Below are 25775 nucleotides of genomic sequence, written 5' to 3'. Positions count from 1 at the left end.
GTGTCAACCCTAATTCATAGATCCTGCCTGGTGTCAGCTATAGAAAAAAGATTGGTTTCTCAAGTGGCATGACTTGCTTAGTCTGTTCAGTGGGGCCGGCCTCTGGGCGCCCTAACGGCTGAGAGCCCCCCTCCCTGTCGTCCCAATGCTGTCGGTGATTGCCAACTAGCACTCAAGTTGTAGCAGTGATGTTGGGCTAAAAGACTCCTGGAGAGGGGGGAGCGTGTTAGTTTGATGGGTACCTGCTACCTCTGGACCTGCCTGTGCTTCGGCCCCAACCGCAAGGCCCATCGCTGTTGCGGCATGTGCAGTCCCAGCGATTATAGTTTTGCTTCATCAGTGCTCCTCGATGAGTGTCCTTGGTATGACATAACAATGTCCTGCACAACCAGGGGCTCACAGGGATGCCAAGTGAATCATAGAGGAAGTCCGGAGGCTGTTCACAGATGGCCATCTCCAGGTGCTTCAACTGGAGCCTCTAGTCTGCTGCAGTTCATCCGTCATGTTGGGATCCGCCTCACCGCGCATGGTTGGCCAAGGCAAGGGGGGGCACAAGTAATCCAGGTTCTACACAGGCCCCTGCAGAGGCAACCAGCAGGGTGGGAGAGAAGGCAGAAAATAAGTGCTGGGCAACAATCTCAGACCTTAGAAGAGGAGGGATGAATACGTGGCTACTAGAAAGGATCTAGGTTTTCTCTGCCGCACTCTATGAAATTCACTTGATAAGAGGCACACCCATACCCTCTGCAACGGTTCTCAAGTGGCCTAGCTCACCGGATACAACACCGTTCCAGGCTAAAGGCTGCGTCAGGTTGCTAGTTATTCCAAATGGAGGGTTGTTCAGGCAGTGCGTTGGTGGATTCTCCTTCAGAAGCCCAAGGGTGCACGGTCACTCACGCGGCTATCCCACAACGCGGGCAGCTGCTTGAGGAATCTGAACATCAACGATCTTGCATACTGCTTGGCGTGCATCCATCAGCCCAGGTGCAGTTCCTTCTGTGGACACCAGCTATTGCTCTAGTTTTCAGGGTTCAATGGAGCGATCTGGCACGGAAGGCGTTCCTCAGTAAAAAGTCCAATAGTGTCAAAGCAGAGGGGGGAATCCACCAACCCTCACGGGGTGCTGCATGTGCAGTATGGGGGTCAGAGAAGTCCTCTGGCCGTGAGGTTGCAGTCAAATCAGGGTGTAAAGACAGTCCCCCAGTGATCTCACCACCTCGAGGACAGCCCAATCAATGTCACCCGCCTCGCTCAAGCCGGGCCACTCTCATCAAGGCCGTGGTAGCATCAAAAACAACAATTAATGGACAGAATGCAGAACAATGTCATACATTCACCCCAGTACAGAGATCTGGGTCTAAATCCATCGTTTTTTGCACTCCACACCACCCCAGCTTAGACATGGCCATATGCAAATCAGCCTTGACTCTGTGTCTCATGGGAACAGTCCAGCCCGAACTGCCAAGCCATGTCTTTCCTGGACCGGAATCAAGCATCCTAGGACCGGTTTCTGGCTAGCAGCCGTCTTCAGCCAGGATAACTTGACTCCAGTGGTGTGGAGAGCATGGGACTCACGTCTGAGCATATCCATCCCACTCGGGGTGACAAATGAAAAAACAACAATTGATGATCAGAATGCAGAACAATGTCATACATTCACCCCAGTACAGAGATCTGGGCCTAAATCCATTGTTTTTTGGCACTCCACACCACCCCGGTTCAGACATGGCCATATGCAAATCAGCCTTGACCCTGTGCCTCATAGGAACAGTCCAGCCGAACTGCCAAGCCATGTTTTTCCTTGACCGGAATCAAGCATCCTTGGACCGGTTTCTGGCTATCAGCCGTCTTCAGCCAGGATAGCTTGACTCCAGTGGTGTGGAGAGCATGGGACTCACGTCTGAGCATACCCATCCCACTCGGGGTGACAAATGCAAAAACAACAATTGATGGACAGAATGCAGAACAATGTCATACATTCACCCCAGTACAGAGATCTGGGCCTAAATCCATCGTTTTTTTGCACTTCACACCACCCCAGTACAGGTAAGGCATGTTTCCAATTCCGAATGACCAAGTACGATGCCTGGAAACCGTAAGCACTGACCGAATTGGTTCCAGAAGGCATTCGGACAGGACGAGCCTTCCAGATCTGATTCGTACAGCTCTATGGGCTTGGTTTCCGAGCGAGTACGATGAACGATTCGGACAGCCTCTCTGATTCAGTTTGACTGGAGAGAAATGGCTGTCGGAATCTGTCTTTGGGGGCATGTTGCAGGCCCACCTTCATCCGGGGCCCTCAGAATTGGGCCCGTGGGGGTACCCATAGATCCCCTCTTCCCATCCATGCACAGTGTGGCAGGCACCATGGGGTGCCCGCCACAGGGTGCTTGCTTCTCACAACAACCCCTTTTTTCAATGGGAGCCGGTGTTTACGTTCGTAACACAGGCTCCCATTGAAGTCAATGGGAGCCCAACTGAATTTTATCCGGAAGCACACATATGCATTGTACTCGCTCGGTCAGACTCCCCCACTGCGAGTCGTCCGGAAAGCATTCCGGAACTGATTCGGTCACAATGCTTTCCGAACGAGATCGGAATCGGGCCCATAAAAGTATTACTGAGGTAATTAAGTAAAAAATATTCAGTAGCAAAGTTGGCAATTTATTTACTGAAAACAAAATCAGAAAATAAAGCTTTACTACATCTTTATTTACCTATACTGAAAAAGGCTCAAATTATGAGTGGTGAAATTCCATCCACAGTAGTAATTTTGGTTAAGCTTCTGCTATCTGCCATTATAAGCGATCTGTTGTTTTGTGGTATGGATAACAGATCTGCAAACTCTGGACACAATAATACTTGGTCTGTAGACATCGGGCACAATTTCATAAGCTCTCAGTATACACTAGGTGAACCCCTACAGGGGCAGAGGCTGAAGACTGGAGCGCTGCCCTGCCCTACCTGGCAGCACCACAGGTAGGGATATACAGTGCTCCCCCAGAGCAGACTCCTCTTCCAGGAAGGACAACCCTGGGCACTGGCATAGCCCAGGGATGAAAGCAGCCCCCATCCCCCACCCAAAGAACAACGATAAGGGAGCAGACAATGCTCCTCCAGCCTCCAACCCCACCACCTTGGCTTACCCTGACCCTACTCTCCCCACCCCATGTCCCCATACCTCTCAAAGAAGGAGAGTGCAGGGCCAATTGCAGAGTCCGGAGCTGCGTGCTAACCCATTTTCTCAGTCTTTGGAGAAAATTTTAAGTTTTTAATATTGTGATACCAGAATACTGTTCATATCATGATATGGAAAACACCATGGACTAGAATATGGCAGATAAGAATATTATTTTTAGTGCTGTTTTTAGTATATTAAAGATATTATTGTAAAAAATTATTGTAAGCAATATAAGCATTTTAGTGATTTGTATGTTTTTGTAATGTTTGTGTTATTGCAATATTTTGATGATAAATAGTTTACTTTTCATTTAACTTTCCTATTTTTTTAATTGGATATTACAATTTAGGGGCAGTCGAAAGGGCTCCGAATCGGATTCGGGTTTGCCCTTGTTTTTAACCAACTCGAACGACCAAATACGATGCCTGGAAACCGTTAGGTTCCAAAAGGCATTCGGTGAGGTTGAGCCTTTCCGGAGGAGATTCGTACAGCTCTTGAACTTAGGGCCCCATTAGGGGCCGGCGATAGTAAACGCCGGCCCCCAGGGCGATCCGCCCGCCATCCTTGCAGCAAAGACCCCCGGCCATATTACAATGGCTGGGGGGTCCGCGGCGGACGGAAAGACCGTCCCCCACTTTTCCGCCCAGTCGACAAGTCAAACGGGCGGAAAAGGGTTTAATATGGTGGCGGTGTCTGTCAGACACCGCCAGCCATATTAGAATATGGGCGGGAACATGCCTTTCCGTGGCGGCAATGCTGCAAGGAAAGGCATGGGGAGTCTGCTTGGGGGGGGGCCCGTTGCGGGCCCGCAGGTACTCCGGGGGGGTGGGGGGTACTCATGAGGGTACCTATGGTAGGTACCCCCCTGCCTTTCAATGAAAAATGTGGCTGGCACAGCGCCTGTCACGTTGTGCAATGAAACGCACAACCTGCCTCTGCGGCATTGCGGTGCTCTCTGCACCGCCCACCACAATGTTGCAGATGCTGGCGGGCGCATACTACTCGGGAGTGCAGGACCGCCGCACCCTCAGCGGGCGGTCCCGTTTCCCAAGGGTATGGCGGGCGGACAAAGTCCACCCGCCATACTAATGGGGCCCTTAGTTTCCAAACGAGCGACTACAGTGACCAATTTGGACAGCCTTTCTGATATGGTTTGCTCAGAAAGAAAAGGCTGCAGGAATCAGTCTTTGGGGGCCTGTAGCAGGCCCCCATTCACCCTGAGCCCTCCGGATTGAACCCTTAGGGGTACCCAAGGGACCCACCCTTTCCAGCCAGGCACAATGTGGCGGGCACCATGAGGTGCCTGTCACCGGATGCACGATTTTCCTCAGCCACCCCTTTCTTCAATGCGAGCTGTGTTCTCGTTCGGAACACAGGCTCCCATTGAAGTCAATGAGAGTGCGACCGAGTTGTATCCGGATGCATCATACTCGCTCAGGCAGACTCCGCGATCTGAGTCATACGGAAAGCATTCCGGAATCGATTCAGTCGGTATGCTTTCCGAACGACATCAGAATCGGGCCCATAATCTTTAATGTTTTTTAATAATTATACCTTTTTAAGGAAATGTATATTTTAATTTGCAATTTTTTGTTTAGTAGCAGGACGTAGGTTTTATAGGGGAAAATGCCAGGAAGAGTTATTTTGAAGTTTGAATTAAAAAATAGATACATTTTGCTATATGTAAGAATATTGGTTTATAGTTGGGAATTATTTGTCTTACTTTCCAATCTTTTTCTCAAAATGGTTTAGACTGGAGAGGAAATATTAATTTTTACCCTTTTAGTGTCCAATATATTTCCCAAAGTGGTTTAGATTGGAGTGAGAATAGTAACTATGACCCCTTTAGTGTCTAGCATCTTCACCAAACGGTTTAGATTGCAATTTTGACCTCTTCAGCAGCCGCGGTCGGTAATTGGTGTACCTGCAGGGTGGTGACATGGAGAGGGGGAGGGGCAGGGTGGGGGGGTAGTAATCTATGGATTACGGAGCTTTACAGGTAAGTAAGCATATAAAAAAATAAAACAAATTTTGTTGCGCGCACTGCATCGCATTTGGGGATGCAGCTGCTCTTGAGTATCCAACAGATTACCCAAAAGTGGTTTAGAATGGAGAGGCAATAATAAAACTGCCCTTTCCCAAAATGGTTAGGTTGGAGCTGGAATAGTAATTTTGACCCATTCAGTGTTCAACACATTCCCTAAAAGTTTTAGCATGGAGAGGGAATAATAAACAAAAAATTCCGTGCCCAACATCTTTGCCAAAATGGCATATATTATAATGGGTAAAGTATGTATTGTGCGTCTCATCTACACTTGTTATCAAAAAGATTTTGGTTTTAGTGGTTGTACTATATTTTAAATATATAATATGTAATTTAATGGATAATGTATTGCACAGAGTGATAATATAAATAAATTGGATTCACTGAGTTATTGTATGTTTTGAAGTGTTAGGTAGTTTGTAGTGTTTGTGTGTTCTGACATTTTAATAGTAAACTTGCATAGTTTCACATATATTTCGATACATTTTAAATTATTTAACACTCGCATGTACTTTTTTCATTCTTTACATATACGTTGATTTACTAACAATTGGAAAATAACAATATTTCACGTATTTCACGTACTTTTGTTGCAAATATATTTAACATATTTATTTTGTAATGTTATTAAATTTTGTAAAGTAATTTGTAATGTCACACACACACACACATATATATATATATATATTTTTTTCCAATTCCAATTTCCAAGAAATATTCGAAAAACTAAAGCTTCACCTTAAATATATATATATATATATATGTTCAGCACTTTTTGAAAATGAGATCTATTTCTCTACTACATCATTCCCAAATGATCCTTTCCATGTTCGAGTTTTGTCTCGAAAAAATTTTTTTATTTTTGATGGAGTCGTGTACAGGCAGTCACAGGGTACTGCCATGGGAACCTGCTTCGCCCCCAGCTACGCAAATTTATTCATGGGCTGGTGGGAGGAGCAGTTTGTCAGTGAGATGGCAGAATTTTCCAACGTTGCCCTGTGGCTGCGGTACATTGACGACATCTTTTTTATTTGGTCAGGGGATATAACATCTGTGAATCATTTAATTGAGAAACTAAATACTAATACTCTGAATTTGCAATTCTCTCAACATGTCAGTAAAGATAGAATGGAGTTTCTGGATGTGTTAGTGGAAGTGCACGATGAAGTACTAACAACCAAACTATTCCGCAAAAAAACTGCGGGCAACAGCATTCTAAGTGCCAGAAGCTGCCATCCTAGAAATTTGGTGCAAAGTATTCCCTATGGCGAACTATTGCGCGCCAAGAGAAACTGTAGCACCATGGCAGCCTACAGAGAAGAAGAAAAACTGATGTATGAGAGATTTCTCGAGAGGGGATACAGCAGAAAAATGATAACTAACCCTGCTACAAGAGTAGAAATGAAAACCAGGGAAGAATTATTACACCCCAACAAAAACCAGGATGATAGTAACAGTGTGAGATTCATTACTACATTCTCAGGGCGGGCTAATGAGATTCGTAGAATCTTTCGGAAACATTGGCATGTCCTCATGACTGATGACCATCTGAAAAAGGAATTGAGTGACAACCCACAAATTACCTTTAGGAAAAGTAGATCCCTATGGGACGAACGGAGCCACAATTATGTGACTAGTACTGATTCTAGTCTGAACAGTAACTCCCAGGGATTTAGGTGTTGTCGCAAATGCAAAGCATGCAAAAACAGCAAAGATACCAAGATACTGTTGGTTACCAATTCATCTAGGGAATTTGTCATCAGGAAGAAACTGTCTTGTAATACTCCATACAGTGTATATGTTCTAATTTTTCCATGCGACAAATGGTATGCTGGAAGCACCAAACATGAGGCTAAAAAACGGGTGCTGGAATATTTACGTGCTATTAGGGGTTATAACAAACAGTATCCTATTGCTCGTCACTTTCGTGAGATGCACATGCAAGATGAGAATCTAATACAGATGGCTGTAATTGACAGTGTAAATTTGGGTGTGCGAGGTGGAAATAGAGAACTGTCACTTCGCAAACTTGTATCTCGTTACATCATAGATTTCGATTGTCTGACACCCAAAGGGCTTAATGTAAGTGAGGAGTTATCGATTCATCTGTATGACTAATTTAAATTTGACTGTTGGCTATTCTGCACTTTAATATTCTGCTTGTTTTTAAGATGTGCTGTTTTTATTTAATTATTTTCTAGGTTGTGGGCACTTCTATTTATTGTTGACGGACAAAGTTATTATGATGCTGGGTAAAATTGGCAGGAAGCTGAATGATTGCCCACTTGGGCATGGACTAAGACAATGTGGCCATATTGGACTCCTAATCATGATCAGGCTGATTATTGCCCACTGGGGCGTGGAAGTAGTGGATGCCTTTGTATCTAGGACGATACCATGGTAACAGCCTGGGACATTTGAATTTTCTCCTAAGCAATTCAATTTGGGAGACAAATGAACTGCCGTCATATAATGAAACCGTGACAACAACCAATGACGGCTCAGTTTATTTGACCGTGTATTACCACAGGTCACAGAACTCTTGGCACTATATTTATGAAATGATAATATTCCATGTCCAATTTGTAAACCCGGCGAATTGGAATCAAGCTGGCATTTTTTTATGATTTTGTTTGCTTTTATTATTCTTCGTTACCATTCGTGTTTACAATTTAGCTGCATTAATGTTTACAATAGAATGGGTAATGATTTGATTTGAAAGTGTGATATATTCCGTATTTGATTACATTTACAACTGCCATTGGTCCATGCCAAAATTTCTGCCGCTATTATCACTTTGCACATTGGTGTTTTTACGTGGTCACGTATTTAAGATGGCGAATAGATTGAGTTGGTGAGCGTGAGCAAGCCGTAATGGCGAAACACGTCGTTTTTCTACTTGCCTAAATAAACTTTACTTGCAAGTCAACCTGGGTGTCCGAGCATCATCCTTACCAGGAAGTGTGTTGGAGCGAATTCATTGGGATACCGGTTACCCTTGTCAGACCGCCCACGACAGCCAATGATCTCTGTACCGGTAATGGTGGAGGAATGCGGAGCGAAACGCGTCAGGGAGGGCACTTGCTCTAACATGAAACAGCAATAAATCTGCACTGCTGACACTTTAATTGTGTGATGGCGTTGGTGACATTATGTTAATGATACTGGAAAAGAGGAGGTCTGCGCCCGCTTGTGACCGCAACTAGAGGCGGTCGGGTTTCTTTCGATATATATATGTATATATATGTATATATATATATATATATATATATATGTATATGTATATGTATATATATATATATATATATATATATATGTATATGGAGTAGCTTTAGTTTGCGAATATTTCTTGGAAAATAGGCCTTAGATTTAAGCCTCAAACTACTAGAAATGTATGTCTGCAACTCATCCTACTTGGTGTGCAGACAAAATATCATGTTGTAAATGTCGAAATACAGAAATATCGAGTCCTAAATATTGCGAGTCAGAAATATCGACAGCAAGAATATCACTGGACAAGAATGTTGATATGAAGGTAAGAAATCTAATTTTTAAAAATATAGAAGACAATATCGTTTGCAAAAATATAGTTGTTTACAATAGTTTTTTACATTAGTGTTATGTATTTTAGTAGATATTTTAAATGTATGTGATGTATTTTTTTGTATAATTATTTTTTCAGTTTTTTAACATATGTGTTAAATTTTTTGTAGGTAGCAATTTTATTTTAATTACATTTTGCGTTTTTTTATTTCATAGCGGGTTGTGGGTTTATAGGAGAATAGGGTCAGAAGAAATTTGATCATAATACATTTTTGATATTTTATTTTATAGTGTTAATTGTGGGAAGTAATTTATTTTTAAGTAATTATTAATTTGTGGTTAATTAATATTAATTATTAATTAATTATGGTAATTGTGTAATTAATTTTAGCTATGGGTTGGGTTTATAGGGGTAAAGGGTAGGAATAACTTATTTTTAATTAATAATTAGTTGATAATAATTATCAATTAATTAATTGGAAAATAAATAACGAAATTGTGTAATTATTTTAGGTGCAGGTTGTGGGGTTTATAGGGGTAAAGGGCGGGAAGTAATTTATTTTTATGTCATTAATATTTAGTTGTAAAGGGTGGGAAGTAATTCATTCTAATTAATTATTAATTAGTTGTTAATTAATACTATTTATTTAATTGAAAAATAAATATGGAAATTGTTTAATTAATTGTAGGTTTAGCTTGTGAGGTTTATAGGGGTGAGAAGTCACTTAATTTTTATGTGTTTTCATTTGTTTTTAAATTAATATTTATTTAATTGATAATTGATTATTTTACATATGGAAGTGCATTTTATTTTTAATTTAGATTTGAGTTGTGAATTGTTTGGTGTTATAGGGTAGGATGTAAATAAACTGTATGTAATAATGTTTTTGTTCATAAATAATTTCTAACTAAAAATATTTGTTTGTTTGAAAGTATTTTTATATTTTATTTAATATAATATTTTTAGGTATTTGCAATATGTAATTAACATCATTAAATGTTTTTTAACGTTTTTAATATTAAATATATTTCTATTTTAATTCTTAACATATTTATATATTTTTATTTATTTAATCTGTTTTTCAAATATTTTTTGTTGCCATTTTGTTTGTTTGAATTCACTGGAGTGGGAACACTAATTTCTATCCCTCCGCAATCCAACACTTTCCCTACTGTTGCACGGACTGGAGCGGGAATAGTTATTTTTACCCTTCGCTATGCAACACTTTCCCTACTGTTGCACTGACTGGAGTTCGAACAGTAATTTTTTCCTCTCCGCTATCAAACTCTTTTCCTACAGTTGCACTCATTTGATTGGGAATAGTAATTTCATCTCTCCGCTAATCAACACTTTCCCTCCTGTTGCACTCATTGGAGTGGGAACAGTAAGTTTTACCTCTCAACTAGCCAACACTTTCCCTACTGTTGCACTCACTGGAGTGGCAATAGTAATTTTTACCCCTCTGCTATCCAACACTTTCCCTACTGTTGCACCCACTGGATTGGGATGAGAAATAGTTACCCTCTGCTATCCAACACTTTCTTTACTGTTGCACTCACTGGAGTGGGAATAGTAATTTGTATCCCTCCGCCATCAAACATTTTCCCTACTGTTGTACTCATTGGAGTGGAAATAGTAATTTTTTAACCCTTCCGCTAGCCAACACTTTCCCTACTGTTGCACACACTGGAGTGGGAATTGTAAATTTTACACCTGCGCTATCCAACACTTTCCCTACTGTTGCACTGACTGGAGTGGGACATTCATTTTTACCACTCCGTTATCCAGCACTTTCCCTACTGTTGCACTCAATGGAGTGGAAATAGTAATTTTTACCCCTCCGCTATCCAACACATTCCCTACTGTTTCACTCGCTGGAGTGGGAATAGTAATTTATAGAGCTTCGATATCCAACACTTTCCCTACTGACGCACTGACTGGAGTGAGAATAGTAATTTTTACACCTCCACTATCCAACACTTTCCCTACTGTTGCACTCACTGGAGTGGGAATAGTAATTTTTACACCTCCGCTATCCAACACTTTCCCTTCTGTTGCACTCACTGGAGTGGGAATAGTAATTTTTACCATCCGTAATCCAACACTTTCCCTACAGTTGCACTCACTGGAGTGGGAATAGTAAATTTTACCCCTCCGCTATCCAACAATTTCCCGACTGATGCACTGACTGGAGTGGGAATAGTAATTGTATCTCTCCGCCATCCAACACTTTCCCAACTGTTGCACTCATTGGAGTGGGAATAGTAATTTTTACCCCTCCACTAGCCAACACTTTCCCTACTGTTGCACTCACTGGAGTGGGAATTGTAATTTTTACCCCTCAGCTGTCCAACACTTTCCCTACTGTTGCACTGACTAGAGTGGGACATACATTTTTACCCCTCCGTTATCCAACACTTTCCCTACTGTTGCACTCAGTGGAGTGGGAATAGTAATTTTTACCCCTCCGCTATCCAACACATTCCCTACTGTTTCACTCACTGGAGTGGGAATAGTAATTTATACAGCTTCGATATCCAACACTTTCCCTACTGACGCACTGACTGGAGTGAGAATAGTAATTTTTACACCTCCGCTATCCAACACTTTCCCTACTGTTGCACTCACTGAAGTGGTAATAGTAATTTTTACCGCTCCGCTAGCCAACACATTCCCTACTGTTGCACTCACTGGAGTGTGAATTTTAATTTTTACACCTCCGCTATCCAACATTTTCCCTACTGTTGCACTGAATGGAGTGGAAATAGTAATTTTTACACCTCCGCTATCCAACACTTTCCCTACTGTTGCACTCACTGGAGTGGGAATAGTAATTTTTACACCTCCGCTATCCAACACTTTCCCTTCTGTTGCACTCACTGAAGTGGGAATAGTAATTTTTACCATCCGTAATCCAACATTTTCCCTACAGTTGCACTCACTGGAGTGGGAATAGTAAATTTTACCCCTCCGCTATCCAACAATTTCCCGACTGATGCACTGACTGGAGTGGGAATAGTAATTGTATCTCTCCGCCATCCAACACTTTCCCAACTGTTGCACTCATTGGAGTGGGAATAGTAATTTTTACCCCTCCACTAGCCAACACTTTCCCTACTGTTGCACTCACTGGAGTGGGAATTGTAATTTTTACCCCTCAGCTATCCAACACTTTCCCTACTGTTGCACTGACTGGAGTGGGACATAGATTTTTACCCCTCCATTATCCAACACTTTCCCTACTGTTGCACTCAGTGGAGTGGGAATAGTAATTTTTACCCCTCCGCTATCCAACACTTTCCCTACTGTTTCACTCACTGGAGAGGGAATAGTAATTCTTACCGCTTCGATATCTGACACTTTCCCTACTGTCGCACTGACTGGAGTGGGAATAGTAATTTTTACCCCTCCGCTATCCAACACTTTCCCTACTGTTGCACTCACTGGAGTGGGAAGTCATTTTTACCCTCCACTATCCAACACTTTCCCTACTGTTGCACTCACTGGAGCGGGAATACAAATGTTTACCCTCTGCTATCCAACACTTTTCCTACTGTTGTACTCATTAGAGTGGGAATAGTAATTTTTACCCCTCCCCTATCCAACACTTTCCCTATTGTTGCATGTATTGGAGTGAGAATAGTCATTTTTACCCCTCCGCTATCCAACACTATCCCTACTATTGCACTCACTGTAGTGGGAATAGTAAAGTTTATCCCTCTGCTATTTAACACTTTCCCTACTGTTGAACTCATTGGAGTAAGAATAGTAATTTCACCCCTCGGCTAGCCAACACTTTCCCTACTGTTGCACTCACTGGAGTGGGAATAATAATCTGTACCCCTCCGCTATCTAACACTTTCCCTACTGTTGCACTTACTTGAGTGGGAATAGTAATTTTCACCCCTCCGCTATCCAACACTTTCCCTACTGTTGCACTCATTGGATTGGAAATAGTAATTTTTACCCCTCCGCTATCCAACACTTTCCCTACTGTTGCACTCACTGGAGTGGGAATAGTACTTTTTACCCCTCCTCTATGCAACACGTTCTCTACTGTCACACTCATTGGATTGGGAATAGTAATTTTACCACTCCACTACCAACACTTTCCCTACTGTTGCACTGACTGGAGTGGGAATAGTAATTTTTACCCCTCTGCTATCCATCACTTTCCCTACTTTTGCACTCACTCGAATGGGAATAGTCATTTTTACCCCAACGCTCTCCAACACTTTTCCTATTGTTGCATGCGTTGGAACAGGAATAGTAATTTTTACCCCTCCGCTATCCAACACTTTCCCTACTGTTGCACTTCTTGGAGTGGGAATTGTCATTTTAACCCCTCCGCTATCAAACAATTTCCCTTCGGTTGCACTGACTGGAGTGGGAAAAGTAAATGTCATCCCTCTGCTATCCAACAATTTTTCTACTGTTGCACTCACTGGAGTCGGAATAGTAATTTTTACCCCTCTGCTAAGTGGGAAATTTAAGTTTAAATGTTTTTGAATAGTTTCATGTTTTAAATAATAATAGAATGCTTTTTCAACATAAATGTTGTTATTCCTATATGTATACATTTATATAAATTGTTTTAATTATAAAATACATTTAAATCAATAGTTTATTATTTGTTTTACAGTAAATATATATAATTATTATATGTGTATAACTTTTTTAAGTTAAGTTTCTTTGTTATATTTGTTAAAATGTATATTACATCTATTTGTTTATTTTTATTTAATATATTTCATATTAATTATTTTCTATATATATATAAAACGATATTTTGTACATCAATATTTATGTCATCGATATTTGTTTTCCAATATTTTGAAAATCTTCATAAGCATTTTCAGGGTATTAAAGCATGACGCACTGAAGGCGTTTACTTGGTTGGTCATGTTGAGTTTGCTGCTGTTGACAATACTGAGATTCTTGGCATGGGTGGTGAGAATTGTTCTTGGTCCTAGCTCTGTGGTAAAGGAGGTGAAGTTCTTCAGTGAAGTGCTATTCCCGAATATCACAGTTTCGGTCTTGTCGGTGTTTAGCTTTAGCTTCAGAATGTTGGTCTTCATCCATTGGGCGATTTAAGTCATGCAGGCACTGAACTTGATCCAGGTACTGGGCTACTTGTCCGTGAGGGAGAGAATGAGCTGTGTGTCATCAGTGTAGTAAAAAACATTGCTGTTGTGAGAGCAGATGATGCTGCTAGCGCAATCATGTATGGACTGAAGAGGGTCAGGCTCAAGGAGGATACATTTGGAGCCCCACAGTTGTGGATCCGAGGTGTACGGTACCATGCTGACTGACTGGGTCCTTCCAGTCAGGATGGAGCTGATCCATCAGAGTGTGTGTCCTTGGATTCCAATGTCATGTAAGTGGTGTATGAGGATGGGGTGGGAGACTGTGTCACATCCTGGAGAGAGGTCTAGCAGGATGAGGGCCGCTGTGTCTTCTCTATCCAGAGTCATGTGGAAGTCATCCATTGTGGTGATGAGAGCAGTTTACGTGCTGTGGTTAAGTCTGAAATTAGACTGACTGATGCTGAGGAGTTGGTGGTCACAAATGCATTCAGTAGGGCATCTGTTAATAATTTTCTCTAATACCTTGGTCATGACTGGTAGCATGACATCGGTCTGCAGTTGGCAAGTGTTGAAAGCTCCGCGGAGGGGAGAACAGTTGCCTGTTTCCAATCATCAGACTGATGTCAGCATGGCGCTGATGGGTTGCTGTCCTCTGGAGTAGGTGTGGTGGATGGGGGGGTCCAATGGTGCCCCTGAGTGGATGGACTTCATGGTGATGATGAACTTGATGAGGGTGTGGTTTGTCTAGGAGACTGGAGAGGGCTAATTTATTTGGATGTTGTCAAAGGTAGTGAAATTAGAGAGCAGGAGGTGTCCCGCGACATTTTCTTCTAGGTGGAAGTTCTGTTCTCCAAGTAGTATGAAGTTTTTAGCATAGAGAGCGAGTGGTGCACATAGGGGTCAATTCCAATGCCATTCGGAAGGGGTCTGAATCGGATTCAGGTTTGCTGAATCAGATCCGGGGACTTTGTTTCCGACCGACTTGTTCCCAGTTCCGAACGACCAAGTACGAAGCCTGGGAACCGTTAGCACTGACCGAATCGGTTCCGGAAGGCATTTGGACAGGACGAGCCTTTCCCGATCCGATTTGTACAGCTCTATGGACTTGGTTTCCGAACGAGTGAGTACAATGACCGGTTCGGACAGCCACGCTGATTCGGTTTGACCGGAACGAATCGGCTGCCGGAATTGGTCTTTGGGGGACCGTAGCAGGGTCCCCTTTCACACCGGGCCCTTCAAATTGAGCCGTGGTGGTACCCATGGGTCCCCTATTCCCACCTAGGCACAGTGAGGCAGACACCATGGGGTGCCCGCCACAGGGTGCACGTTTTTCCTCAGCCCCCACTTTCTTCAATGGGAGCCTGTGTTCGCGTTCGGAACACAGGTTTCCATTGGTGTCAATGGGAGGCCGACCAAATCTTATACGGAAGCATCCAGATGCATCATACTCCACCCGAACCGAGTTGTCCGGAAAGCATTCCGGAACCGATTTGGTCGGAATGGTTTCTGAACGAGATCGGAATCAGGCGCAGTCTGTGATAGTGTCAGTGAATTTGAAACAGTACTGGCAGTCTGTAGATGAAAGTGTTGCCTTGGGTGAAGTTTACTGTGACATAGAGCTTGAATGACTCATATTCCATGAAGGTATCGCCCCGGTTGGGGCAACACATCGAAACGCGCGTTGGCGTTCTTCGTTTGGGGCATTTGGACTGATCACATCTCCACCCCTCTGATGATTTGTTTCAATCTTGTCATCTGAACCATCCTGTGACTGCTATCTACTTTTTTGATACTTTGTGTGCGTGTAGTATGAATGATGCTGTATCTTGGAATGTATGATGGTATGAATGCGATGTATGGTTTGGTGTGTGGGACTATGTGTACTGATTTGAAAATTTTAAATGATTGTGCTATTTGATATCTATCATGTTTTGTTGATAAAGTAAATATCTTTTCTACAATAAAATTACTATATATTTGCAATCTTTAATGTGATGATTTGATCAAGCTCTTGTCTGCTCCGGTGATAATGAATGTGTAAAAGGACTCCTTAGCTGGGCCTTGTTTGAAATTATTGTGGCAGGTATATTTTTTGCTTCTTTGTGATGTCCGACAGACCAAAGTATTGTATTGTATTGTATGTATACTTGTAAAGCGCACTGTTACCTCGTTACGTGGTGTCCTGGCGCTATATACCGCTGGGGAACCCGTCCTGGCTTTTTCCCTGTGAGAGGGCACCCCCAAGGTGAAGCCAGGCATCCCCGGCGCTGCTGGGGCCATTGTGGAGATTAAGCAAGCTGTTTCCCAGAGTTGCAGAGTGAGACCCATGGTTAGCGTAGGCACCTAGTCGAGAATTATCGAGTCCGCGGACATTGACCCAAGACCCTGCCGCGTCGGGCATTGAACCCTGGTCCCGGGCCGACTTCTGCTTCAGGGTCTGCCGCTTCTAACCAGTGAGCCACACTTCCACACGTCCAACCAACATCGCTCTGGAAATGGAACCGAATGACCTTCTGTCGTCGGTTCCAGCCCAGCTATAGGATGCGACCAAACCCTGTCCGGTCTCAATCCTTTACTTTGCTAAGGGAGCATGCATTCTGACGGGAATGCATGTTCTCATAGTAAATAGCAGGGGTGCACCCCACGGCAGGCCCATTCGGCGGCCTTGCACCCATAGGGGCCCTGCTGGGGGCCCCCAAAGACAGTTTCCAAATGCCTTTCTGTGTCGGAAAGGCAGACACAGAAAGGCAGTGGGAAACTGCCATCGTAATCCCTTAGAGCCGGTTGAGGGATTGCTGAAGGCCTTTCGAATGGCAGAAGGGCTCTCCAAGCCTGTTGTAAGCCATTCGGAGCTCCTGTTTGGAATAATTATCGACCGACTCCATCAAAATGGGTCGGTCAGAAATTATCCCAAACAGGAGATTACGATGCGGTAAGAATGGCTCCGACCTTATCGCATCGTAATCGAGCCATGAGTGTCAAAGGCTGGCTTTTTATAAATTTAAGCCTTGAGGTTTTGTAAATGGGTAAAATAATGTAAATGTAACAGTGTGATCTGCAAAAAATGTGCATGATTTTACATTTTGAGATCCCGCAAATCTCTCGCGTGCCTCTTGCAGAATTGATGTCACACAAAACATGGTTGAAATCAATGTCTCCGTTCGTTTATAGGACTAACCCATCCTTTTTCCTTTCATTTCTGCTTACCAATTTGTGAAGGAGAGACCTTTTCCAGGCTTACCTCTATTTTTTGTGGTTTGTGTTTTGTTTCCTGGGGAAAACAATGGCATTAGGGGAGAAGGGGGAGGGAGAAGAGATGAAATCCCAAGAAGAGGGAATATTTGGTATGGAAGTTTTTCTCTCTACCAGCAGGAGAGAAAAAAAGTTTCTTTAATTCCTTGTGTCCATTGTACGCTGCAAACTGTTTTCTAGTGGCACATCAAAAACACATTCCCATGAAATGACAGGAATCTGGTGCTATATGAGATCGATGCATCTAAAGCTCCTTGCTCGAGCGGAGATAGAGAAAGATATTGAGCAGCCATCCACATCTGCTACAACCACTAATGACTGGAGAACCAGTGCCTTGCGGAATCCCTATTGACCAGTGTGATTTTAACCCCAAATATAAGGACATGGTTATCTACCTCAGCCAGTGCAGAGTGACAGTTTTTAAGGGAGTCCTCAGGGCATCTCTACGAGACAAATTATTTGACGACCACAAATGTGACCCCAGAAAAGGGGTTTTGTTTGGTTCTCCTCTACAAGGATACCTACCTTTTTTAATGAACATGTTGTATTCATGAAAAAAATTAAAACTCCCCAAAAATATAAGTTCATGCAATTAAAAAAAGAAAGTTTCTTGCTAGAATCGCCTTTGCTGGTTTAAAAATAGATAAAAATAAATGTTGTTTGTCGTATCAGTACATTTTTTATATTATATTAGTCTGCTGTAGCAGTCAATTTTATCAATAATAGGCAACTTTTATTACAAGTGGAAATATATTTTAAAGCATTTGTAACAATAGTTTTGTTACATTTATAAAAATGCTGTATTGGGTTTACATTACCATTTTAATAGAAAATGTATACTGTGGCCTTTTAACCCATTCTAGTGTTATAGGCCTGTGCCAAGGATAGGAGCCTATGACAAGGGAACCGGCCATTATTGACCGGTATAGCCCCATATAGTTGGCAAAAAGCTTAGAAGAACATTGCACCCTTCCGTGTAGAATGTTCTAATTCTAAAAAAAAAACTGCCTCCTTGGAGACGGAGGTGGTTTGCAACCTCTCACAACTAGATCATTTTAAAATAATTGAAAAATGTGTCTCAGTAGAGAGGCCAGTCCCACAACACACTCTACTACACACAGTTGTCACCCACCACAGAGATCTAACTGGGCAGACCAATCCCTCACCACATCCTAATATGCAAAGTCAATGCTCTGCTAAGAGTTGTCAGCAGAGAGACCAGTCCATCAGCACACCCTAATACACACAGCCATTTCCCTTGAAAGAACTCTAATTTACTAGACCTCTGTGCAGGACGACGGTTGTGTGTAATTAGTCCTGGTAAACCACTGGCCTCTTCAGTAAGATCAATTCCCCCAGATGTCTGTAGTAGGGTGTGGCAAGGGACTGGCCTCTCCACACATGTTTCCAAGGCTGATCAGCAGGTGTAGTAAATGTAGTGAGGGACTGGCCTCTCCAGTCAGAATGATTCGCAGGGTGACAGGCATGCATATTAGTAGAAGAGCTCGGCAGATTTGGAGAAGAATCCACAGTTTATTCCTTGTAGGCAGCTTGGCTGCCATATTTTGTGAGATGCCTGGCTCCCATCCTCGTGTGGGTGCAAAATTTCAAGGGGGATTTCCTTTGTTTTAATTATTTTATGTTTTCTTATTTCCCACATTTCTTTTAACTAGACTTTAGTTACAATGCTTTTTACAATGCAGGGGAGCCTGCGATTGAATTTGGGGGTTGCTAGATCCTGGTTTTGCTTTCCTTTGCCTACTCGCTTATCTGCTTGACACGCTGCAGAGCGCTCAGGCCACACCGCTGCCACGACCCTCTTGTACGGCGGGTTATTTAAAGGGCTCTATAGCGTGTCTGCGTTGCTGGCGTGCCTAAGGCAAGCTCACCTGTACCTGTCCGCACCTGGACCGCGCCTAGTGCCAGTCCCCTTGACTGTTGTGGTGCATATTTACGGCCACTATCCTACACACAGGACAGGTAAGAGTAAAGGCTGCCCTAAATTAGATGGCCTTTCTATCAGTGCCAATTCTATTCACATCTGCCAGAGCTGTGGTGTATAAGTAGCCCCATCTGTGTCCAAGCATACAACAGAGCCAACCTTAGCCTCTGCAATGCCCATAAACCCTCACAGCCACCAGACTGAGGCCCATAAGCCCCAAAACAAACTGCCCTATGTTTTAATCAATGCTAGATCACTGATTAAACACAGCTCAGAGTTTCTTCGGTGTATGGGCACCTATAAACCGCCTTGACTTTCGTCACAGAAACTGGGGCCGATACTGCTTCTAATCCTGACTTGACGACAGCCTTACCCGATGGATTTGCCATCTATAGACAAAATAGGCAGCTCAAGCGTTAGGGGCCTTATAGCGATTGTACACAGAGCAGATCTAGCAGTCTCCTGCAACCCTGCCCCTTCACCTCATTGTGAAGCGGTGACCTTCAGCAGCAAAGTAACAAAAACTCGGTCTTTTAAAGGCAGGGTATCATATGTTTCCTTGAGGCAAATATCTTAGTAACTGACTACATGTACTTTGGTGACTTCAATTTTCACCTATAGGCCCACCTAGACATGGACACAGAAGCAATTCTTCAGACTCTGTCAGGCCTAGGTCTCATAAGTTGGAACCAGTTCCACACACCAGGAAGGACATACACAAGACGCTATTTTTACTAAGAGCACATCACTAGGCAAAGTAAGAATTCTTCCATTAGTATGGATAGAACACAGTGCAGTCATATTTGACATATATTCCAATCAGCCCAGTCCCAGTGCCAAAGCGCATCCAAACACTTCCTCCTCTTGTGCTTGGCACAAAATTCTACGAGATCTTCTCTGTAAAACACTAAATGGCTCGCTACTCGTACCTTCTGACAAACTAGACACAGCTGTCTTTCAATATACACTATGGTTAGATACTACCGCCAGCTCCCTGACACAGGTTAAAATGGTTAGGTTAATATAAAACAACAATTCGGCCCCTTAGTTAACTGCTGAGCTTAGGGCTCACAAACAAAGCTGTAGAAGATAGGAGAAGAGATGGAAAACTGACTACAATGAGGAAGAAAATGCCAATTATAAGATCTGTTTAACAATGTACATGATTTTAATTGTAAAGGAAAAACTTCCTACTTTACTAGAAAGATAGAATAAGCTAAAAACTATTCTAAAGCATTGTTCCAAAGTTCATCAAGTTGATAACGGACAATAAAAAATCACTCACTGACGCTAGTCAATCCTTCAGCAACACCTTGCTCAACTATTTCCCTCAAAAATTTGAAGCATTGCAAAAGAGGTTCACTTCTTCAGCCCCTCCTACCTTCAGCAACAGGTATTTTACCACCTCATTAGATGACCAGAAAACTCTCAGGGCCATATTATGCATACAGCTGCCCTGGGACTGCCATACTCGTCTTGGCGGTCCGACCACCACCATGTATCTGTCCTATCACAAGTGTGGTGGTGTGACCGCCACAAGACCACAGCCTCCGCCGGGTTCAAGGATCCCACTGTGGTGGCGGTCTTCAAAGGGACTCAATAAGCTGGTGTTGCCGATGCTGGCACCGCCAAGCATATTACTAACTGGCCATGGGGGTGAGTGCGGGGGGCACATGTTGTGCCCCGCTTGTTCCTGCACAATGTGGCATGCAGTATGTCGTGCAGGAACATGCTGCAGGCTCTCTCACAGCAGCGGTATGCTTGTTAGGCTCTCCTATGAGCCTAACATACCGTCGTTGAGAGACTGCCACAGCACCGCTCGCCTGCCCTGAATTAAACTCGTAATCTGGCGGGCGAGTGCACCACAGGCTTGGCATTCTTCCTGGGACCGTGGTGGTGGCGGTTCCAGCTGAAGACCGGCAAACTCGTAACAAGGCTCTAAGGGAGTTCGCTATACCCTCTCTAGAGAAAATCACCAGATTACTCAGATCCACGACTTTGGGATCCCCACAGGATCCCTGCCCTTTGAGGGTTGCTAAGCTAGTAGCAGAGATTATTGCCTCTAAGCTAACAAGCAGTTTTTAATCTAATGTGTAAGTCTGGCTTGTTACCGTCTGGAAGAAAGTCTCTGTACTGCTAAAGAAAGCTTCTTCGGATCCCAGGAATGCAAACAGCTATTGCCCCATCTCCTGCCTACCTCTACCAGCGAAGATAATAGGAACAAGCATTGGAAATGCAATAGGTCTCGGATTTATTTGAGTTAGAGCTAATGGCATTGTAAATGGCAATGTCTTTTAGCCATGTGTTATGGAGTGTATGCATGTGGTGTGTAGTGGAATTATGTGGGTTGGATTGGAATTGTAGCAATGGTGGCATGCTGCGCTTTAGATGAATATGTGTAAAAGTAAAGTGCACCATATTGCGATTGCTAAAATAGGTAATTGTGGATGCATTAACAATTGATGTGTGCCCTGATGGCTGGTGGTGTGTGTGCCTGTAGAAATTGTGCCCTGATGGCTGGTGGTGTGTGTGCCTGGTGAAAGCGTGCACTGACCGCTGGTGTTGTGTGTGCATGGTGAAAGTGTGCACTGATGGCTGGTGGTGTGTGTGTGTTTGGTGAAAGCGTGCACTGACGTCTGGTGGTGTGTGCCCGGTGGAGGCCTGCACTGACGACTGGTGGTGTTAGTGCCCGGTGAAAGCGTGCACTGACGGCTGGTGGTGGTGTGTGTGTGGTTGCATGTGTGGTGGTGAGTGTGTGGTGGTGAGTGTGTGGTGGTGAGTATGTTGTGGTGAGTGTGTGGTGGTGAGAGTGTGGTGTGAGAGTGTGTGGTGGTGAGTGTGTGTGTGTGTGGTCTTATGTGTGTGGTCTTATGTGTGTGTGTGGTGGACTTAGTTCGAGTTTTCGTACCCTGCACACTCACACACTGCCCCTACACACTCACACACTGCTCACCCTACACACTCACACAATTTTCACCCTGCACACTCACACACTGCTCACCCTGAACACTCACACACTGTTCACCCTGCACACTCACACACTATTCACCCTGCACACTCACACAATGTTCACCCTGCACACTCACACACTGCTCACCCTACACACTCTCACACTGCTCACCCTACAGACTCACACACTGCTCACCCTACACTCTCACACACTGCTCACCCTACAAACTCACAATGTTCACCCTGCACACTCACACACTACTCACCCTACACACTCACACAATGTTCACCTTGCACGCCCACACACTGTTAACCCTGCATACTCACACACTGCTCACCCTGCATACTCACACACTGCTCACCCTACACACTCACACACTGCTCGTCCTACGTAATACAAAAAGACCTAGCTCTGCCCTTTGGCCTGCGTTGTAATCGTACAGTAGGTTGTGAGTAGTTGGGCTTAATTGGTTGGGGTGTCCCCTCCTTGCTGCTCCCCTCACAGAAGGCCAGCTGCCTCCATGAAGCTCCCAAGACATGTGTTCACCTGTTCTTTGTGTTAGCTCCTGGGTGTCAGTGCACCGTGTAAGCGCACACGCATACCCTGCTCTCTCTGGAACACTCACTCTCCAGAGTCACTCTCACTCTGCAGTCACTCTCACTCTGCTGTCACTCATGCTGTCACTCTCATTCTGCAGTCACTCTCACTCACAGATGGCTGGTGGTGTGTGTGCCTGGTGAAAGCGTGGAATGACGGCTGGTGTTGTATGTGCTTGGTGAAAGCGTGCACTGACGGCTGGTGGTGTGTGTGTTCCTGGTGAAAGCGTGCAGTGACGGCTGGTGTTGTGTGTGCCTGTTGAAAGTGTGCACCGATGGCTGGTGGTGTTTGTGTGTGCCTGGTGAGTGAGTGGTGGTGAGTGTGTGGTGGTAAGTGTGTGTGTGTGTGGTGTGTGTGTGTGGTGTTGTGTGTGTGTGTGTGTGGTGTGTGTGTGTGGTGTTGTGTGTGTGGTGTTGTGTGCGTGTGGTGTGTGTGGTGGTATGTATGTAGTGTTATGTGTGTGGGGTGTGTGTGGTTTTTGTCTGTGTGGTGTTGTGTGATCCTCTGTGAGACACTGGGGTCTGTTGTCTGGAATGGAAGCTTTGGTCAGATGGGGGAGCATGGAAATGTTTCGCTCCTGTGAAAGAGCTGCCAGGTGATTGGGGTCCCCCTCAGGAGCCAAAGACTCTGAAAGCAGTGCCCCTGTCTTTAACACCACCCCACCAGTGTGCCTCAAGTAACATGTGCCCGGTCTTGTACAACGCAGGGGCAGAGAGGAGAGGCAGGACAACGCAGGGGCAGAGAGAAGAGGCAGGACACAACGCAGGGGCAGAGAGGAGAGGCAGGTGACAACGCAGGGGCAGAGAGGAGAGGCAGGACACAATACAGTGGCGGAGAGGAGAGGCAGGACACAACGCAGGGGCACAGAGGAGAGGCAGGTGACAACGCAGGGAAGAGAGGAAGGACACAACGCAGGGGCGGAGAGGCAGGACACAACGCAGGGGCGGAGAGGCAGGATACAAACATGTGGTGTGCCTGCGCAGTGGTGCACTCAGAGGTAGTATGAGATGCTCATGCTACCTGCATTCCTACTCATGCACGCAGAGAACACACACGAGTTAAACCCTCACAGCTGAGTCCACAAAGATGATAGTGAGAAATGGACTTACACAGTCATGCACTCAGTGAAAGCACAGGGTCTAGAGTCTGTCACACGGCTTCGCCACACCTTCACAACAATGCTTGTGAAGCTCGGTCATCTGCTAACCAGAAGTTAAAAGCAAGCAGCACTTCAACCGATCGCGATAGCGATCGTATTGTTAAAAAAAAATGCAAGAAACTGGAGAGTGCTGAATGCGCACCCAGCATCTGGCTTCAATTACCGCGGCCCCTGACAGCTGGTAATTGATGAATTATAGCCTTCTGCTGCGCGTGTCCGCACGGAATATGCAGGAAGTGGAGCAACGCTACAGACTATGGCCTATTGCGTGCTGCCTTGTAAAAACACAGCCATGCCAGGGCCAATTGCCATGCAGCTGCCATAAATAACGAACAAAATTCACGCGCTTCTCTGGAATTCGTAGGTTAGATTTTCTAAGTCCTCTCAAAAGGACTCTGAAGCCACACCCACATCGTGGGAGGTAGGCCGAGCCCTAAAAATCACGAACAACCAACTTGAAGAGCACATTCAAGCAACCAATTTCCTGGATTCTACTCAATTTGGCTTCCGTACAGTACTGATCAAGGCTACTGAGGCGATCAGGCAGGTGCTCGATCGGGAGGAGGTGCAGTCCTCATCCTCTTGATCTCTCAGCACACTTTGATACTGTTGATGATGGGCTGCTGCTCGCTATTCTAAAACTCACCTAGTTCCCAATTGTAAACTACGTGAGGCTTTGAGCCGAACCATGGCAACTATTCACAATACCATCCACCACAGGTGTTTGAATGAACATAGATTGAAACTGAAAAGGGCATGTGTTTTGTGGCATTTTTTGAGATTGCAGGGAAAGATATGGGTGGAGACCTATATGTTTTAAAGGAAACAAATAGGAGTAATAATGTTACAAAACTAAGGGATTAAACTGGGGAAATTGTCTCTTTCTTAGAGCTGAGGAAAGCAACTTGCCTGCATAAGTTGAAATAAGACTTTTACAGAGCACCAACGCAAAGAAATATCAGTATTGTATTAATAATTGCTTACACCGTCGGGATAATTACCTTTTTGTCGAGTAATTCTTTTACGAATCTGAAAGAAAATATATATAATTTTAAGTAATAGGAGTATTTGACAAATGTGACATCAATGTTTCAAAAGTGATACAACACATGCAACTATCATATTTGTCTGTTGCGTAGTTTCTATTTGTATCTCATTGTTTTTAGTCTTCGACTTTCCTCCTTTATTTAAAGAGACACATTTGCTAGGAACCTTCTGTAAAGAGCCCGACATAAAAAAATCCTCAGATAGCTCAGAACAAACAGTCTGAATATTCACAAAGACTGGTGTATAAGTAAGTGTGACTTACTATTGTAGTACTCTGTACCATTTTTGGGCCCGATTCACAAAGGTAAACTGAGACAAAAGTCTAACTTCACGTTTTTCGGTATTCACGAAGGGCATTTTCAGAAAGTAAAGTTAGACTTTTGTCTCAGTTAAACTTAAGTTTTGGTCTTAAGTCTAACTAAGACCAAAACTGAGACAAAATTCTAACTTTACTATTCTTAAATGACTTTTGTGACTACCGAAAATCGTAAACTTAGACTTTTGTCTCAGTTTACCTTTGTGAACGGGCCCCATGAGTTTCAGGAGTAAGCCATGAGTACTCCAGGCTTACTCCTGAAATTCAGTTGCAAGAGTATAGGGTGAACACCTAACTACAGGTCATTACAGACGCTGGGCCTGTTTCACAAAGATACATTTACACTTTTGTGTAGGTTTACATTTGTTTTGGAATTCACAAACTCCGATTTAATAGCAAGTTTATGACTGTGGAGACTCCGCAGTCGGGGTAGCGAACTCTGCACATATAAAGACATGACATGCTTATCTTTGTATGTGTTCTCCTCCGGAAATCAGGCCCTAAGTATCTGTCCCATGGCTTGATTGGTAAATATACACCAATGTCATAGCAGTACTAATGGACCAATGAGATACTGAATATTTTGGCAGACTTCCTTTAACCTTGATATCTCGATTCCTTGAAAACGTGCATGAGCTAGATACTAATAATATATC

General features: G+C 43.9%; 1 protein-coding gene across 2 annotated transcripts in view; it reads right to left on the bottom strand.

The window, feature by feature from the left end:
* GDA (guanine deaminase) overlaps positions 1-25775 on the bottom strand; it is a 763322-nt gene that overhangs the window by 243589 nt on the left and 493958 nt on the right. For both annotated transcript variants that reach the window (XM_086961261.1, XM_086961262.1), the window contains one exon: positions 24758-24785. In XM_086961261.1, coding sequence (XP_086817387.1) covers positions 24758-24785 — 28 coding nt within the window. The remainder of the gene's footprint in view (positions 1-24757; positions 24786-25775) is intronic.

This window comes from Lissotriton vulgaris, chromosome 3_1, assembly GCF_964263255.1.
Source record: "Lissotriton vulgaris chromosome 3_1, aLisVul1.2, whole genome shotgun sequence".
NCBI classification, from domain to species: Eukaryota; Metazoa; Chordata; class Amphibia; order Caudata; family Salamandridae; genus Lissotriton; species Lissotriton vulgaris.
Note: the sequence above shows the minus strand (reverse complement) of the source record. Positions and strands in the feature narration are given on the sequence as shown.